General features: G+C 36.5%; 1 protein-coding gene across 7 annotated transcripts in view; it reads right to left on the reverse strand.

Moving 5' to 3' along the window:
* dcaf6 (ddb1 and cul4 associated factor 6) overlaps nucleotides 1-16948 on the reverse strand; it is a 53900-nt gene that overhangs the window by 1314 nt on the left and 35638 nt on the right. For 2 of the 7 annotated variants that reach the window (XM_056465575.1, XM_056465570.1), the window contains 9 exons: nucleotides 13445-13504; nucleotides 10213-10468; nucleotides 9373-9467; nucleotides 8949-9282; nucleotides 6815-6856; nucleotides 3948-4086; nucleotides 2625-2781; nucleotides 2459-2547; nucleotides 1654-1759 (listed from right to left, as the gene is read on the reverse strand). In XM_056465575.1, coding sequence (XP_056321550.1) covers nucleotides 1654-1759; nucleotides 2459-2547; nucleotides 2625-2781; nucleotides 3948-4086; nucleotides 6815-6856; nucleotides 8949-9282; nucleotides 9373-9467; nucleotides 10213-10468; nucleotides 13445-13504 — 1278 coding nt within the window. The remainder of the gene's footprint in view (nucleotides 1-1653; nucleotides 1760-2458; nucleotides 2548-2624; nucleotides 2782-3947; nucleotides 4087-6814; nucleotides 6857-8948; nucleotides 9283-9372; nucleotides 9468-10212; nucleotides 10469-13444; nucleotides 13505-16948) is intronic. The other 5 variants (XM_056465571.1, XM_056465577.1, XM_056465576.1 and 2 more) reach the window with 5 other exon arrangements.

Consider the following 16948-nt stretch of genomic DNA (forward strand, 5'->3'; position numbering starts at 1 on the left):
ATAATTAAAAAATAATTTAATAGTTAATCATTTAATTAAAAATAATTGAATCATAATTTTCTTTAAAAAAAAGTATATATGTATATATAACAAAAAAGTATATATGTAAAAAATATAAAAACAAACAAACAATAACAAAGAGAGCTGTGATTGGAGGTAAAAAGTTGTCCAGCTTCACAAAATAATAATTTAATCATAATTTTCTTTAAATTAACTTCGAGGGTGGGGGGGGGGGACATTACGCATACGCACATATTATGCAGCACAAGTGTATTAGAATAGGAAATCTGCATATTTACTTTTATTTTTTATTGATAATGTGACACGACTGGAGTAATAATGCTGTAAATTGAGCTGTCATTACAAAAATAAACTAGTATTTTAACCATTTAAAGTGCAAAGTTTTTTAAATTGTAATATTTCACATGTTATGCTTGATCAAATGAATGGATTTATAATAATAATAACAGCCCTAAACCATTGCACATACAGCTATACAAAAACTATTTAGACTACTAGAAAATACTCAAGTTTCTCAAGATTTGAGTGAAATGTTAATATTTTTTTTATTTTTTATTCATTCATTCATTCATTCATTTTCTTTTCGGCTTAGTCTCTTTATTAATCTGCGGTCGCCACAGCGGAATGAACCGCCAACTTATTCAGCATGTGTTTTACGCAGCAGATGCCCTTCCAGCTGCAACCACTCCTTTGGAAACATCCATACACACTCATTCACTACACACAATTTAGCTTACCCAATTCACCTATACCGCATGTCTAGATTGTGTGGGCACCCAGAGGAAACCCACGCCAACATGTGGAGAACATGCAAACTCCACACAGAAATGCCAACTGACCCAACCGGGGCTCGAACCAGCGACCTTCTTGCTGTGAGGCGATTGTGCTACCCACTGTGCCATCGTGCTGCCCTATTTTATTCTTTAATGATCTATAAATATTGTGATTTAAAGGTGTTTTTTTTTTTTTTGTATCCAATTGTTATGATCAGGGTTATTTCACCAAATAGTGCTATTGCAAGCTTTGTGATGTCTAATGAATATAAACCTGTCTGACATCTTTTTTGTTTTGCTCTAAATGACAACATTACTTAAATTGGGAAGAAATGTCATCAGCAGTTTGCAGAAACAAAAAAAAAATAATACATTTAAAAATAATACACAACTATGAAGTGTAAATCCTGAGAAACGTGTCATTTCCAAGTAGTTTCTTAATAGTTTTTACATTTTCAATGGTATATTTCTTACTCATGCTGTCATTAACATCCAGCTTTTTTCTTTATTATTAATTTCTCAAAATGTACCTCACTGTATTGACCTTAGTCTTTAATGCAGAATTGCACTTATTTTTGCAATTGTTTAGAACAGAACTAGGAATAACTGGCAGAAAACGGCCCTACAATCGTGTTCATGACTATACATAAACAAGTAGAATAATAAAATAAGAAAAGATCCGTTTGCAACATAAAGCAGCATAACAAGCTGTTTTTAATTGTCTAAAAATCAATGGAAGCGAATGAGACCAGAAGTTTTAAGCCAGAAAGATTCCAATGGCTCCTCCTGCTCATATGTAAAGAATAAGGTCAATGCTACATGATTAACAAGAGACATACAGAATCTGGAGGAGTTTCACCTGTTCTGATGTGATTTAATGATGCCAGCATTCGGAGCATGAATGAAGCAGGAACAGTGATGGTGTTCCTCGTCTCTTCCAGCATCAACTCATTACGAGCAATAACCTACAACACACAAACACATCAGCAAATTCAATCCATATTCATTACATTCATTAACACAGGTGGACAATCTCTGGGTGGGTTTATTTTCATTGTGTTTATCTTAAACTATTAATCAATTTTTTTTTCAATATTGCATTATTTGTATTCTTTTAAGCTATTAATCATTTTTAATCAATTATATAAAAAAAAAAAAAAAAAATATATATATATATATATATATATATATATATATATATATATATATATATAAATAAAAGCATAAAAGTATTATATACATTATATAAATGTATATATATATGTATATATATAAATGTATATATATATACACACAGATATATATACACACACACACACACACACACACACACATACATATATATATATATATATATATATATATATATATATATATATATATATATATATATATATATATATATATAATTATTTAAAACATTTATATAATGTATATAATACTTTTATTATATAATTTTATTAGAATTTTTCTCTAAACATTGGACCAAGGACCACCTGGTAAAAACCCGTCCAATACAATCTCAGTGCTTGGAGCTCTAGTGCCCTCTATTGGGAATTTCAGTTACATAGCAAACAACAAGTGTGAAACAACAAGTTAAAGACATGCATTTCAAAAAACACACATTTTCAAGTCCGAAGGCTCAAAACAAACATTGTCCGTACCTCGTCTGCAAGCACTCTGTTAAATGACGGTGACTGTTCTAAAGGCGACCACAGCTTAATGTCATAGTCGATCCCTGATGAAGCAAGAACTGCAAAAACAGACAGTCAGACCAAGTGTATATTATTAAAAGTGTATATTTAATGATGTCCTGTGTTTCTTTCTCACTGGGGTCATATGGGTGAGGCTGTAGGCAGTTGACCACGTGGTTGTCGGCCTCCAGCAGCATCAGGTGCTCCCCTGTGTGTCTGTCCCAGATGAAGATGTGGCCGCAGTCAGAGCCGCTCATCACAAAATTACTCCCCCAGAAACATGACTCCTTGATCTGTAGGCACAGCCACAGCAACAGAGGAAAATGTCTGTTAATGGTTCTTAGTGGAAAAAAAAATTGCTCATGAATCAGAACTACTAACTAACCAACAGGGAATTGCTTTTATTGAGACAGTGCCGTCCACTAATATTGGCTCACTTGGTAAATATGACCAAAGAAAATAGTGAAAAAATTATTCATAGTTTAACCTTTTGATTTTTTGGTCAAGATCATATGAAAAAAAATATTTCAGGAAATAACCTACTGCAAACATGGAAGCTTTTTAACAATAATTATTTATACCAGTGTATTTCTTTCAAATATTATTATTTTTTACAATTAGTTATTATTTATTTAGAATATACACACATTTAAGTAACAGACAAAACTATTAGCCATCCTGTGAAATTTGTTTTATTTTTTAACTATTTTCAATTAAGTGCTTTTTAATGGAGAGATTTTAGTTTTAATAACTTATTTAATTCTAATAACTAATTTCTTTAGTATTTGCCATTATGACAGTACTTATTTTACTAGTTATTTTATATATTTAAAAAAAATTCCCAAAGAAGGTTTGCAGCTGGAAGGGCATCCTCTGAGTTAAAACGTGCTGGATAAGTTGGCGGTTCATTCCGCTGTGGCAGAAAAATGGATGACAAGAAAATGGATGAATAAATGAATAAGTAAAAAATATAAAAACAAGCAAACAATAACAAAGAGAGCTGTGATTGGAGGTAAAAAGGTGTCCAGCTTCACAAAATGGCAAGCACCTACAAAAAAAGTACCAAAACATTTCCATCATCCAGGCAATAGTTGGTAAATTCCAGTTAACTGGAAGGGTTATGAATTATCTGGAAGATAATATGTGTTTGTCTCTTAGGAGAACGATTTTAGCATCCCATAAAATATCAACAAAAGAAAAATTTAGAAATTAGTTTGGTCTTGGGATCAGAAATTCCCCAAAACAACAACATGATGCCACCAACATCACCACAAACTCTTTGAAAGGGTTTCAGGAAAAATGCTTCTACTCTTATCCAACAACAAACTCAAGCATCATCAGTTTTTTTTATTAGTTTTTTTTTTTTTTTGAGCAAAGGACCAAAAGCTATTTTTCCACAGACGTCTTTGCTCATATCTGTCCCAGTGTTAGTGTATGTATGAGACAGTAAAAACAATACCATGGTCCTGGAGTTGCGGTGACCCTTGTACATCATCTTGACGGAGGGTCTCCTGATGTTCTGAGTCTCGCTCTCCTCCATCTCACGTCTTTCTTTCCTCCTGCGGAACAGCTCCTGGATTCGGGCCGCGGCCGAGCGTCTGGGATAGAAGAAAAGTACAGAATAACACTCGAAAACAAAAAACAACTTAACAACAGATCACCGCAACATTAGGCCAAGATGTTCACATTTCTTGTGCCAGACAGTATGTTATCTGAATAGTGTTGTTTTTCACACTTACGATTCATTTTTACAGCTGTAGCGCCCTCTATTGGACACTCACATGTTTTACTCAAAATGTAAGCAGCAGTCAGTGTGAACATAAGTGACACAATATTAAGCTGTTGTAGGTGTTTTCTTTCATTCTGGTCACTAGCTATGATTCAGATTTGTCCTTTAAAATCTATTATGTGTTTTACCATTTACCCTAATCATGAGCAGCAGTAATAGTCTGGGCAGCACAGTGGCACAGTGGATCGCCTCACAGCAAGAAGATCACTGGTTCGAGCCCTGGCTGGTTCAGTTAGCATTTCTGTGTGGAGTTTGCATGTCCTCCTCGGGTTTCCTCCGGGTGCTTCGGTTTCCCATATTATCTTCCAAAGACATGTGGTACAGGTGAATTGGGTAAGCTAAATTGTACGTTGTGTGTGTGTGTGTGTGTGTGTGTGTGTGTGTGTGTGTGTGTGTGTGTGTGTGAATGAGAGTGTATGGATGTTTCCCAGTGATGATGCAGCTGGAAGGGCATCTGCTGCGTAAAACATATGCTGGATAAGTTGGCGGTTCATTCCACTGTGGTGACCCCAGATTAATAAAGGGACTAAGCCAAAAAGAAAATGAATGTATGAATGAATGAATGAATGAATGAATGAATGAGTAATACTCTGTTCTATTTATCTGTTTATTTTATATGATGCAATGTTTCGATGAGGTTTCAGGTAACAATCTGGTTGATATCTTATGGATATACAGTGTAACTTTACAACGGCCTCTTTAAGAGAATTCAAGTTGTTGTGAGTGAATCTGCTGACTAAGCTCTGTTTGTAAAGAGCTGTGATAGCAGTTTCTACAATGTCTGTGTTGTATAAGTGAGTGTAGTTTTTTTCTTTAGAAACTAAAATATCTAGAATACCAATTGGGGTCAATATTATAATACAATAATCACCGTCGGTAACCCTTGGCGAGGGTTTATTTAATTCAGAACTAGTTTTTGAACACCAAAATAACTTTTAAATTCATGCATGGAGCTGTTTTACTTGGTTAGTAACTAACCAAAGGATCATCACACATTGTGCACTCTCAGGCAATAATCAAATTCATAGGAAACACTACATTACATAGTTAATAACATTTTACCAAGCCACACAATATAAACACACGGTTAATGAAGAGCAATGCCAGGTTCAGACTACAATTTGTTTTGGTCTATTATGACAGTCACTGTTTTAGATTTATATTTTGACTCCTTTATCATGTCATGGGCAAACTAAGTGACTAAGTGATTTCATCAACAAAAACAGAACTAGCAACAGATTTTCAGAAACAAGAGCGTTACTAAAGAATTACTATTGAAGTGTCATGATTTACATTGTCTTTTCATTAAACAACTCCTCACCCCAACCCAACCCCCCCCTCCCCTCCAAAAAAGATAACCATAGATGCTCCACTGCATAATTATTTGAAAACTGTGTACTGAAGAGCTTAAGTGGTAACACTGATCGATCTTTTCCTCCTTTTCTTTTTTGATAGGTACTTTTCCTCCAAAGTAAACATGTTGAACGGCAGAATGGCAGACAACACACCCAATACTACACCCTGTGGTTTACTGCCTGTAGTTGATACAACTTATCTTGCATTTGGAGGCGGTGCCTGGTGTTTGGGAAACCAATGATGTGAGCCAATTCTAGGAGGCAACTATGCAAAATCTTGAGAATGGACCTCCGCTCAGGTGTTATTAAATTATTAGAATTATTAAAACAACATGAGATATTGAGTGGAGAGATCAGTCCACTGGTTAGTGCGTTTATCAGTGTTGAGTCAAAATCATAGCCATTTTGATGCACCTTATAGAATTTACTTGGTGAATTTGATATTTTCCTCATATGCACACATCTCAGCTGAGTGCATAATTGTTTCTGTACAGTTTTACTATTTCCTCACTGGTGCTTCCATTCATAGGCTGCGTCCGAAACCACATACTTCCATACTATACAGTATGCTAAAATCAGTATGCAAGCCGAGCAGCATGTCTGAATTCACAGAATTCGAAAATCAGTAAGCGAGAAGTACCTGGATGACCTTCTACCTCCGGCGAGATTCTGAAGTGCGCATCCCATGCATGCTGTGCTATCCCGTGAGAGTGCCATGATGTCCCGTGAGAGAAGTCATGAATGGGAGTGAAGCAACGTAACTGATGCGGGTAGGTCACGTGACCATGACAAAATGGCAGATGTAGTACGTCCGAATTCCATTCATACTACTCAAATTCATACTGTATAGAATGTACTTTTCTAACGGCTATTAGTACGTTTAAATTCAAAAGTAGTACCTACTGAGTAGTTGGCGGTTTCGGACGCAGCCACAGTCTTTAATGTAATATCTGACAATGTACATAAAATTGGTGGATGAAAGCATAGTTAGCTAGAGTGACAGAACCTGACATGGATGACGTTGTGAATTGTTGATGATTGCCAATCACCAGAATAGATCACCCTATGTCACACAGATCACAAAATCTGTCTGATTTCCTGTAGTCTGAACTCGGCATAAATTAATTATACACCCCTTGCAATTAGATCATATTAGTGGGCATCTTAGAAACAGCACAGTACCTTATCATCCTATCACCTACAGTTGATCCTCTGTAACTAAATCTAATGAGAAGAGCAGAATTTCATTGACGCTAATCCAGTATTTAAAGGGATAATTCACCCAAAAATGAAAATGTCCACACACATTCAATTGGTTCTAAACTTCAGTCTTCTGTTGAACGCAAAACATGATATTTTGAGGAATGTTTGTAAAAAAGCAATCATTGACATCCATAGTAGAAACAATATGCTATGGAAGTCACTATTTTGTCAACATTCTTCAGTATATCTTCCTTTGTGTTCAACATAAGAAACAGAGCTTAACGTGCCGCAATTTAAAAACACATGCAATTACAAAAAAACGCTAGTAAATTAAGAAAAGACCCTCTTGTCCTTTGTATTTTATCAGCCTAAATAACTATACCCTAATCTATCACATTTTAGAGTCCCCTTGAAACATTTCCGTTATGTTCTGTGCTAGTTGCATGTGTTGTGAGAAAAATCAGGCGTTTTCTTAATTTGTTTCCGTTTTGTGAAAATGCAGTGCATTTTTTTTTTGTGTTTGCGTTCAGCATAGGCTCATTCTGAAAACATAGCCCTATACATGTTTCTGGAGATCACAAATTATTTAGCCAGAAGTACGTATGGCTGTATTCCATTTTTAAAACGAAATCAATGGGGCGGTATGACGCAGTTCCTTTTTGCGCTTACCAGTCAACCGCTTACCTCCGTATGGACGGCTTTCCTGCTATTACCAGTTACGTAGCCCTATATACGTTTCTGGAGATTGCGAATTATGTAGCTGGGCATACGTATGGCTGCATTTACTTTTTTAAATTTACAAAACGGGGCAGTAAGACGCCGTTTTGTATTCCTATATACACACTGTAGGGTGTATATAGTGCTGTAGGGTGTATGTGGCGCTGTAGGGTGTATATAGTGCTGTAGGGTGTATGTGGCGCTGTAGGGTGTATGTGGCGCTGTAGGGTGTATGTGGCGCTGTAGGGTGTATATAGTGCTGTAGGGTGTATGTGGCGCTGTAGGGTGTATATAGTGCTGTAGGATGTATGTGGTGGTGTAGGGTGTATGTGGTGGTGTAGGGTGTATGTGGCGCTGTAGGGTGTATGTGGTGGTGTAGGGTGTGTGTGGCGCTGTAGGGTGTATATAGCGCTGTAGGGTGTATATAGTACTGTAGGGTGTATGTGGTGCTGTAGGGTGTATATAGCGCTGTAGGGTGTATATAGTACTGTAGGGTGTATATAGTGCTGTAGGGTGTATGTGGTGCTGTAGGGTGTATATAGTACTGTAGGGTGTATATAGTACTGTAGGGTGTATATAGCGCTGTAGGGTGTATATAGTACTGTAGGGTGTATGTGGTGCTGTAGGGTGTATATAGTACTGTAGGGTGTATATAGTACTGTAGGGTGTATATAGCGCTGTAGGGTGTATATAGTACTGTAGAGTGTATGTGGTGCTGTAGGGTGTATATAGTACTGTAGGGTGTATATAGTGCTGTAGGGTGTATATAGCGCTGTAGGGTATATATAGCGCTGTAGGGTGCAGGTCAATCTGTGTTTTTTAAAATATTATTGGCTGGGTTTAGAGGAGGAGGAGGGTGGGTCAGTCGATCTGTCAGTCATTCAGTCAGTCAGTCATACAGTCAGCCAGCAGTGGCCTCGGGTGGATTTACGCGAGAACAGCAGCACGAATGGCACTCGCAAGAGAAATTTGAGATATGAAAAAGCATACACAGCGGCCTCTGGTGGATTCGCGAAAACAAAAACTGCAAAAACACGTAGCTCCTGGTTTGTATTTGGCGCTCTCCAGAAATGTATGTTTTGAGAATCAGCCTGGGTTGAAGCATTTGCAATACATATGCTGTCAATCCGATGAGGATCCTTTCTTAATTTGCTGCCGTTTTTTTGTACTTGAATGTGTTTTCTTAAATTGCAGCACATTAAGCTCTTGGAAACCATAGTTTAAAAACAAATGGAGAGTTACTAAATGATGAGGGAATTTTCATTTTTGTGTGAACTATCCCTTAAAGATAAACACACAGGACCTTTTTTTTACAGGACCTCCCGTCTGTCATAACATTCACATACATATCATCAACACTCATCATTATAGATTTAGACATGACGAGAGTCCATACCTCTGTCCCTGCCCTCCTCTGTACCTGGCTGACGGGATCAGGATGGGGTCGTCATCGCTGTCATCAGAGTCCTGATTATTGCGGGAGGGTTGAGTCGAACCCTGACTGGCTGTTCCTGCGCTTTCGCTGGTCCTGCACTGTTCGCTCAACTGCTCTGAAGCCGCCGTCTGAAGCTCCTCAGAGGGCTGACCTGTGTCTGTGGTAGACGGGTCTCCTGGAGGAGCAGGCGCTGGAGTGGAGCTGTTTTTAGAACTGATGCTGGGTTTTTCTGTGCTGCTGCTTGCAGTTTGGCTTCCATCAGGTGTGGATTCACTTTTTGAGGATGAGCTTGACTCTAGTAATGAGAAAAAAAGGGCTTTTCACACTGTTAAGATAATTAAGCAATGAAAGTGTAGTGATGGGCATGATGTGTTTGTTGACTGACTGTGTCCTGTGGGCTCCTCTCTGCTCTGACTCTCCTCCACCCCTCCAGACTTCTGTCCTCCACTGCTGCCTTTAGCACCAGACGCTGGACTGCTCCTGTACACAGTAGCACACACAAGTTACTTATCCTTTCTTACACTATCAGAAATAAAGGTAGACAACCTGTCGCCGGGGAAGTAACTTTTTAAAAAGGTATATTGTTGTACCTAACAGGTCCACAGTTGTTCTTATTAATGAATAAAAAGCACAAATGTGGACCTCATAATACGTTAAAAGGTGCAAAATTGTTCCTTTAAGGTACCATTATGCACCATTTTCTATAGGATGCTATACAATACCTTATTTGTATATACATTAGATTAGTCAGTACCAAAGCTGGAGCTAATCTAACAAATTAACGTAAGATAGCGGTCCAAAAACGAGTACACCCAAATGAATATGCAAGGGAAAAATATGAAATCAAATTTCAATAAAAAGGAAAAATCAAGCGAGACATAAATAATATTAAATTTAGTTTACATCATTTGAATTTAAATGTATTATCTGTCTATTCCCAAAGATGTCTAGTGAACAAGCTCTTATTTTAATGAATATAACTGTTTTGTTTAAATGCAACAAACTATATATAAATATATATATATATATATATATATATATATATATATATATATATATATATATTATATATATATATATATATATATATATATATATCTATATTCACAGAGAAATGGATTAAAGTATTAAATTCAAAAGGGGGTGTGCTCATTTATGTTGTGTACTCTATATCTCATATTCCTGTACATGTTTAAGTCAAGACTGATTGTGTGTGGTCGCTCACCACTCATCTGTGAAGTCCAGTTTGATGGTACTAGTGGTGGTGCCCTCAGTGCTGTAGTGCAGACTAAGCACAGGCTCTGCCGTCCCGGACCGGCCAGATCCCGAAGGAGTGCTGACGCTGATGTTGCCAGGGCTGGTGCCAAGCGAAGGCGCTGATGTGGATGGCACACTTTCCGTACTCTCTGGAGGAGCCTCACTGACGCCTGTACTCTGATCACCGATTACACGCCCCGCTGCTTCTCCTGAAGATTTCACTCCTGGAGAGGCAACAAAGCAAACAAGCAGGATGTAAAACTGAGCTCACAGAAAAAAAGTGGTTTCCTCAGAAACACTGGGTTAATCATAAGCAGCTTTTCTGAAATATTAGCATGTGATTATTGTGAAAAGCAGGAATGATATCCACAATTAATTATGCAAAATTGAGGTAACACTATACCTAAAGTATCAGTTCTCACTATTAACTAATGGATTATTACCTGTCTGTTATTAGGATACGCTGTAAAGTATATCTGTTAATTATCAGTTTCCGTATTTATTATTTACAAGTGTTTTCCATTTATTTACAGCTGTGAATTGCATTATGAGATTTCTGCTTTGTCGACTTTCGATGTTGAAAATCATTGAACTCTACAGTTTAACAAAGTGACTTTCATTTACATTTTAGTAGTTTGAAATAATATAAATGTAAAAGAAATTACATATAGAGAAAAAAGTTTGTAAAATAACAGACTGACAGTGTATGACAAGAGTTTTGTACCATAATATACAACACCAAACCAGACAATATATCACTTAAAATTTATAAAAATGGTATTAAAAGTCAAAGGTTAAAAGTTGAAAAAAATATCAATGGCCCATAATACATGAATGCATATATACATATTTACAGTGTATTGGCTTTTTATTAGTACTTATAAAATACATATTTCGCATGATCTTATTCTACATCCCTAATCCTACCCAATACCTGAATCCAACTAACCCTGTAAAAACTATCAATAATCAGCAAATTAGGAATTTATTGAGCTAAAAGTCATAGCGTGACCAAATATGATTGTACACACAGAAAACCTATTAAATACAAGCAAATTTTAAAATGCAAATGTCACAATATGGGTGAAATAATGCTGTTTAACCATTCAGTGTAAACTGATAAACTGTAGTACTGTAAAAATAAACATTTTCTGAGCTATACTTATTAAAATACAAAATTAAACAAGTGATCATGCTATATATTAGTGTATTTTAAAGGATTAAGGGAGTTTAAAGATAGTAGGAAGATTTATGATAACAATTAATTTGTATTAATAGAGTATTTTAATATAAAATGAGTCTTGTGGTAAATATACCTGACAAGACTTTTTTATACTGTATATATGAGCTATTGTTAAACTGAATTACAATTTATTAGTTATTTTCTCTAAATTATTGTTTGACCATCTTTATTTTTTGCTTAAAAAAGGACAGTTTTATATTTAAAAAGAAAAATAAATAAATCTGAATCACACTTTTGTTTTAAAACTTTCTTCTTTGAAGCTGCTGCAAAATTACATCACACAAATTAATACACTGACACATTGAATTTCCATAAAGAATTAGATTAGAGTTTGTTAAACTTCAACAACTGCAAGCAGTTAACTGAAAGCAAAGGTATTAAGTACAACACAAGTGGAAGTAAAGGAGTTTGAACATCTGCCGCAAAGTGGAACTATCTTCAAAATTGGCTTTTCCTCAGTTCTGAGTAATCATTGCATATTATGAAGCAGAAAAGAAAGAGCATATTTAAAGGAGTCATTCTCTTTTGTCTATATAAATGATAATACAATGAATGTTTTGAATTTGATTAAAACTTTATATTAAAAATGGCAACAACAAAACTATGTACAGTAAAATTATTTATCGAATGATTTCTGAAGGATCATGTAACACTGGCAACAGGATTAATGACTGCTGAAAATTCAGCATTGCCATTACAGCGATAAATTACATTCTGAATTAATGAAGATAAAAACATTTATAGAATTGTAATAAATCTGGGGGACTTCCGGTTTGGTGAAGAGAGAGCAGCAAAGATGAGGATCTCCCAACCCATTTACCTCTAAATATAAAAAGCGTCTTCTTTTTCAATCTAATTACTTGACGAAATAAAATAGAACTATATATAGTTCAGTAAGTGAAATGAGCAACTCCAAACAGAAGCAAGGTACTGCGCCAGCAACACGGTTAGGTGCTACCCTTGCCGGAAAGTTAGCAGTTCTGGCGGCAAACGATACGGCTAGCAGCAAAGATACACCTGAAACAGTCAACACGGATAACTTGTCAATGAGGCAGCTAGTCTCCGAATTAGAATTGTAATAATTTTCCTAAATATGAAAATTGGCAACTATTGTAATCAAATAAATGAAACCTTTTGGAGAAACAGAACCAAAAATTGATAAAAAAAAAAAATTCAAGCACAATTATAAAAGTTAATCTTTTTTTTTAAAACTGTGAAGCAATTCAGAAATTTGCAGAATGATTTCAAAGCATGATAAAAGGTAGTTTTTCATTAAACACTGTAAAGATTATATGCCAAAAGTCATGAGAACAAATGCTTTTAAGTTACTTTTACTTATTTGAATATGTTAACCAGGTTTCAGCTAAATTATTTAAGTCAGGGGTGTCCAAACTCGTTCCTGGAGGGCCGGTGTCCTGCTTATTTTAGTTCCAACCCCAATTTAACACACCTGAAAGAAACATCCGGAGAGGTGTGTTGAAGGAAGTTGGAACTATGCAGGACACTGGCCCTCCAGGACCGAGTTTGGACACCCCTGATTTAAGTTGTACAAAGTTTAACTTAATATTTTTAGTCAGTTTGATCATTTGATTCAACTAAAAATGTTATGCAGCAAGAGGTTTATTTGTATGACCCCTTTAAGTTAAACTCAATTGTTGGAAGCCGCATCAGTCTTGTGGAGGATCAATTGATTGAGTATAAAACAACAACAAAAATGTCTACAGGTCATTATTGGAAAGATGAGCCGTAAACGAGCTTTGCATCAAAAGAAGAGGGAGGAAAAAGTCCATAGACTGATAATGCTCCACAGAAAGCCTCTTTGTGAAGTTTACTGAAAGGTAAAAAAAAAAGTCTTCTTAAGATCATAAAGGACAAGAGCTGCTTCGGTCAGGAAGCTCAGACGCAAGGGTGGGAAAGAAATGGGAAGAAGTAGAGGAAAAAGTAGGAAAGGACGCACCCTGCTCCTCCTCCAGAGTCATGGATCTGAGCTGTTTGTTTACCACAGATGAGGGAGAATCTGAAACGAAAATAACACGGTACTGAACAAATGAAACAACAGGAGAGCCAGTACAAACATATTCTGTAAGTGCAGGCTTAAATCCTCAGAAAACACACTGCATCACAGGCAAAAAACTCAAAATCCACAAACTCTGTAAAGATGAGTTCAAGAGGCAGGCTAAGTATTGAATTAGAAACACAAAGCCAAGGTTAAGGATTAGGTGAGTTGTCCGTTAAAACTCTGAAATGCCATCCAGGAGGTGAGCAAAAAATGCATGGGCTTCTTTCACTTTCAAGCAGAATAAAAATTAAAGAGTTGCACAGTAATCCACGTCTCAGGAATTGAGGTTGATGGTGGCAGAAGAATTGATTAGGTTTCCAGACCTACAATCACACTGAAGTGACAAAGCAACTGGAAGTCATTCAAATAGAAGCACAAAGAATGCATACATGCCAGCCAGCACTGGGGCTATCAAATGAAGTTTTTTTTTTCCAACACATGCATGCAGGCTCATTGGAAATACGTGTTATTACAGCCTACATTTGTTTTGAAACTGGAAAAAAAGCATACTTTAACATGAGCTTGACTGCAGTTTCTAGGTAAAATGAACGATACGAGGCGGTATAACTCCCACAGCTTTTCACACTAATGACATTTACAAAGACAAATCATTGACAAATAAAAGGTTGTGTTTGTGCAGGAATTTGCACAACACCAAATAATACTGCAAAACAGCGTCTATGATTTGTAGTTAAATATGTTTGACTTGCCTATCTATCTCTATGCAGACAACTTCTCTAACATGGTCAGTTTGCTCAGTAGCTCATCTTGTAAGGTGTTGCATTTATGATTCAGAGCGCTCAGGTTCAAGTCTGGTGAACCATCGCTTCACAAAAGAGATAAAAGCAAGATGATATGAGTAGGCATGTGCCGGTATCACATTTTCATGCTGCGATTAATTGATTGAGCTTTTATCATGGTATACGGTATTATCACGATATTGTAATTTTACAAGAGAAACAGGTAAAAAAACACAAAAAAACTTCAATTTCGTCAACTTAGTAACTTTAATAACTTTTTAATTAACTAAAAGTACTTCAAACATTTAAATACAAATAAATATAAATAAAATAATACACAATATAAAAGTAAACTTGAGCAATTATATCCAAGTGAATGTGCAAAGGGAAACCGTCTTCCATCAGCAATCGTGGAATGAACTGCCAACTATTCCAGCATGTTTTATGCAGCAGATGCCTTTCCAGCCACAACCCAATATTGGAAATCACCCATACACACTCATTCACACACACTCATACACTACAGTCAATTTAGCTTATTCAATACACTATTCACTCAGCCTATATTCAATAATAAACATAACAAAAACTGCCTGCTAATGCATGGGTAAATCTGCAAAGGGAACAGTGTTACATTTTAACCTCTTTCACCTCATCCTGCTTGCTGTTTCACTATCTAAACAATGAAAACATAATATAAGTCAAATTTGTTTCATTTTGATATTTGATTTACACTGTCTCTTTTGCAGAATATCAGTTTTAATAACCAATAATGGCCATTATAACAGTATAACGTACATTAAATTTAAACGATAAAGGTAAGCAATCAGTCTATGTGCAGAATCAGTGTATGTGGTTACATAAATTAATATATTAGCTTATCTTTGCACTCAGCCAAAACAGTTAACTGAGAACAAGTGATTCAAAAGACATAAGAATTGTTAGATAGAGACAACAAGATGAATTCAATATCACGTTTAACAACTATAGTGAGATGAGATCATCCAGCAGATGAACTGTCTGACATGCACTATACACTCACCTGGGGTTAATGCTTACCCGCTGAACTAGTGGCTGCAGCTCAGGGCAGAGAGTGTGTGGTCACGTGATTTGCGTTTTAGCCGTGTACTAGAATGAACAGAGAACTTTTCAGAATCGCTAAATGAAACGCCGGTGTATTTCCCGCGATTTCTCTGCGCCTCCCTTGCGTTTCTTCTCTCTGACTCTCGACTATTTTGACAAATACACACAGACGACGCACGCTCACACGAGTCCAAAATAGGAGTTTGTGATTGGGCCAGCCCAATGTCAACACCGAAAAGAGCCAATGGGCTGCACAGTGTCTCATGGACCGGCCCGGTCTGTCTGTCCGGGAAAAAAAGCATCTACTTTCAGAGAGTCACAGATCACAGCAGCGTCAATCAATAAGGCAGAAAAAAACGATAGGCTGCTAAGCCTTTTATGGGCCGATCAAATCATAAGACGATGATCAGCCCGGCCCAAAAAGTACGTCGGCCCACCGGTAAAGTGCCCGGTCTGCCAGATGGCAAGTCCACCCCTGCGTGTGAGGATTATAGCGCGGTGGCAGCGGCGCCGCGCACACAGGGCTTCTACATGTGGGGATTGTTTACATCAGAGTGCGCATCAGTTCTGCGCAGCATATACGCAGTGTTTCTTGAAGCGGTTGATGGAAGATAAGCTAAGGCGCGTTCTAAGAATATAAATTCGGATCTAATATTTTTCACGGTATTTTGAAGTGCCCGCGATAACAATATCGTGCATATTCATTACCGTGATTTATCGCATTACCGAATACCGGCACAAGCCTAGATATGAGATGTAAAATCAATGTAAAACTATGTGGCTACTATCGATTTTTTCTTACATTTGCCTTTTAAAAAAACAATTTGTTGATTTTAGAGATGGGCCAGTTAAACTCTAGTGCTATTTTGGGATTTTGCCTACCCAAATTTAAAAGCTTCCCAAATCCACATGCAGAGGTGTAAATGCAAAGATTTGGTATCATTTTAAAGACGACCCTTTGAATTTTCATAAAACACTATTGAAAGTGTTTAAAATATCTGTATATGTTGTCTGTGTTATAATTAACACCTAAAAAAAGAGGCGCTTTTTGTATTTTTTTTTTACAAACTCAAATTTGAAAGTGTACCTTTTAGGTTCTGTGTGGTCTAGCTTGCTGTAATAAATTTTGGTGGTTTCTGCACATGTCTGTAATCATGGGAATAAAGAAAAATGTCTCTACCATAATCAATGCAAAAGTTATTGTATTTTAACTGATGAGAGGTTGGGGACCGGTCATTGTTTTCATATTTCACTATAATTATTTTTGATCAAACATAATTAACTGTGTTTGGACCACGTCAGACATATAAAAGGATTACTTATGCACATCACGTCAAAAACAGAGGAGAAATGTCCCTGAAGCGCACAGCATAAGGTAAGAGATGACAGCTGTCGGTGCTATCTAAGGCTGCTTATTGATCATAAATGTATTTTCACTTCTGCGCCATGGAAACACCGTGATTCATTTGACAACCATTTGATATGAGAATATAATTCAGTAAAAAGAATGCTAGAACCGTATGAGCACCGGCAAGAGCTTTCATTTGAGCTATAACTTGTACATGTGCCATATATGAAC

This window comes from Danio aesculapii, chromosome 9 (assembly GCF_903798145.1).
Source record: "Danio aesculapii chromosome 9, fDanAes4.1, whole genome shotgun sequence".
NCBI lineage: Eukaryota > Metazoa > Chordata > Actinopteri > Cypriniformes > Danionidae > Danio > Danio aesculapii.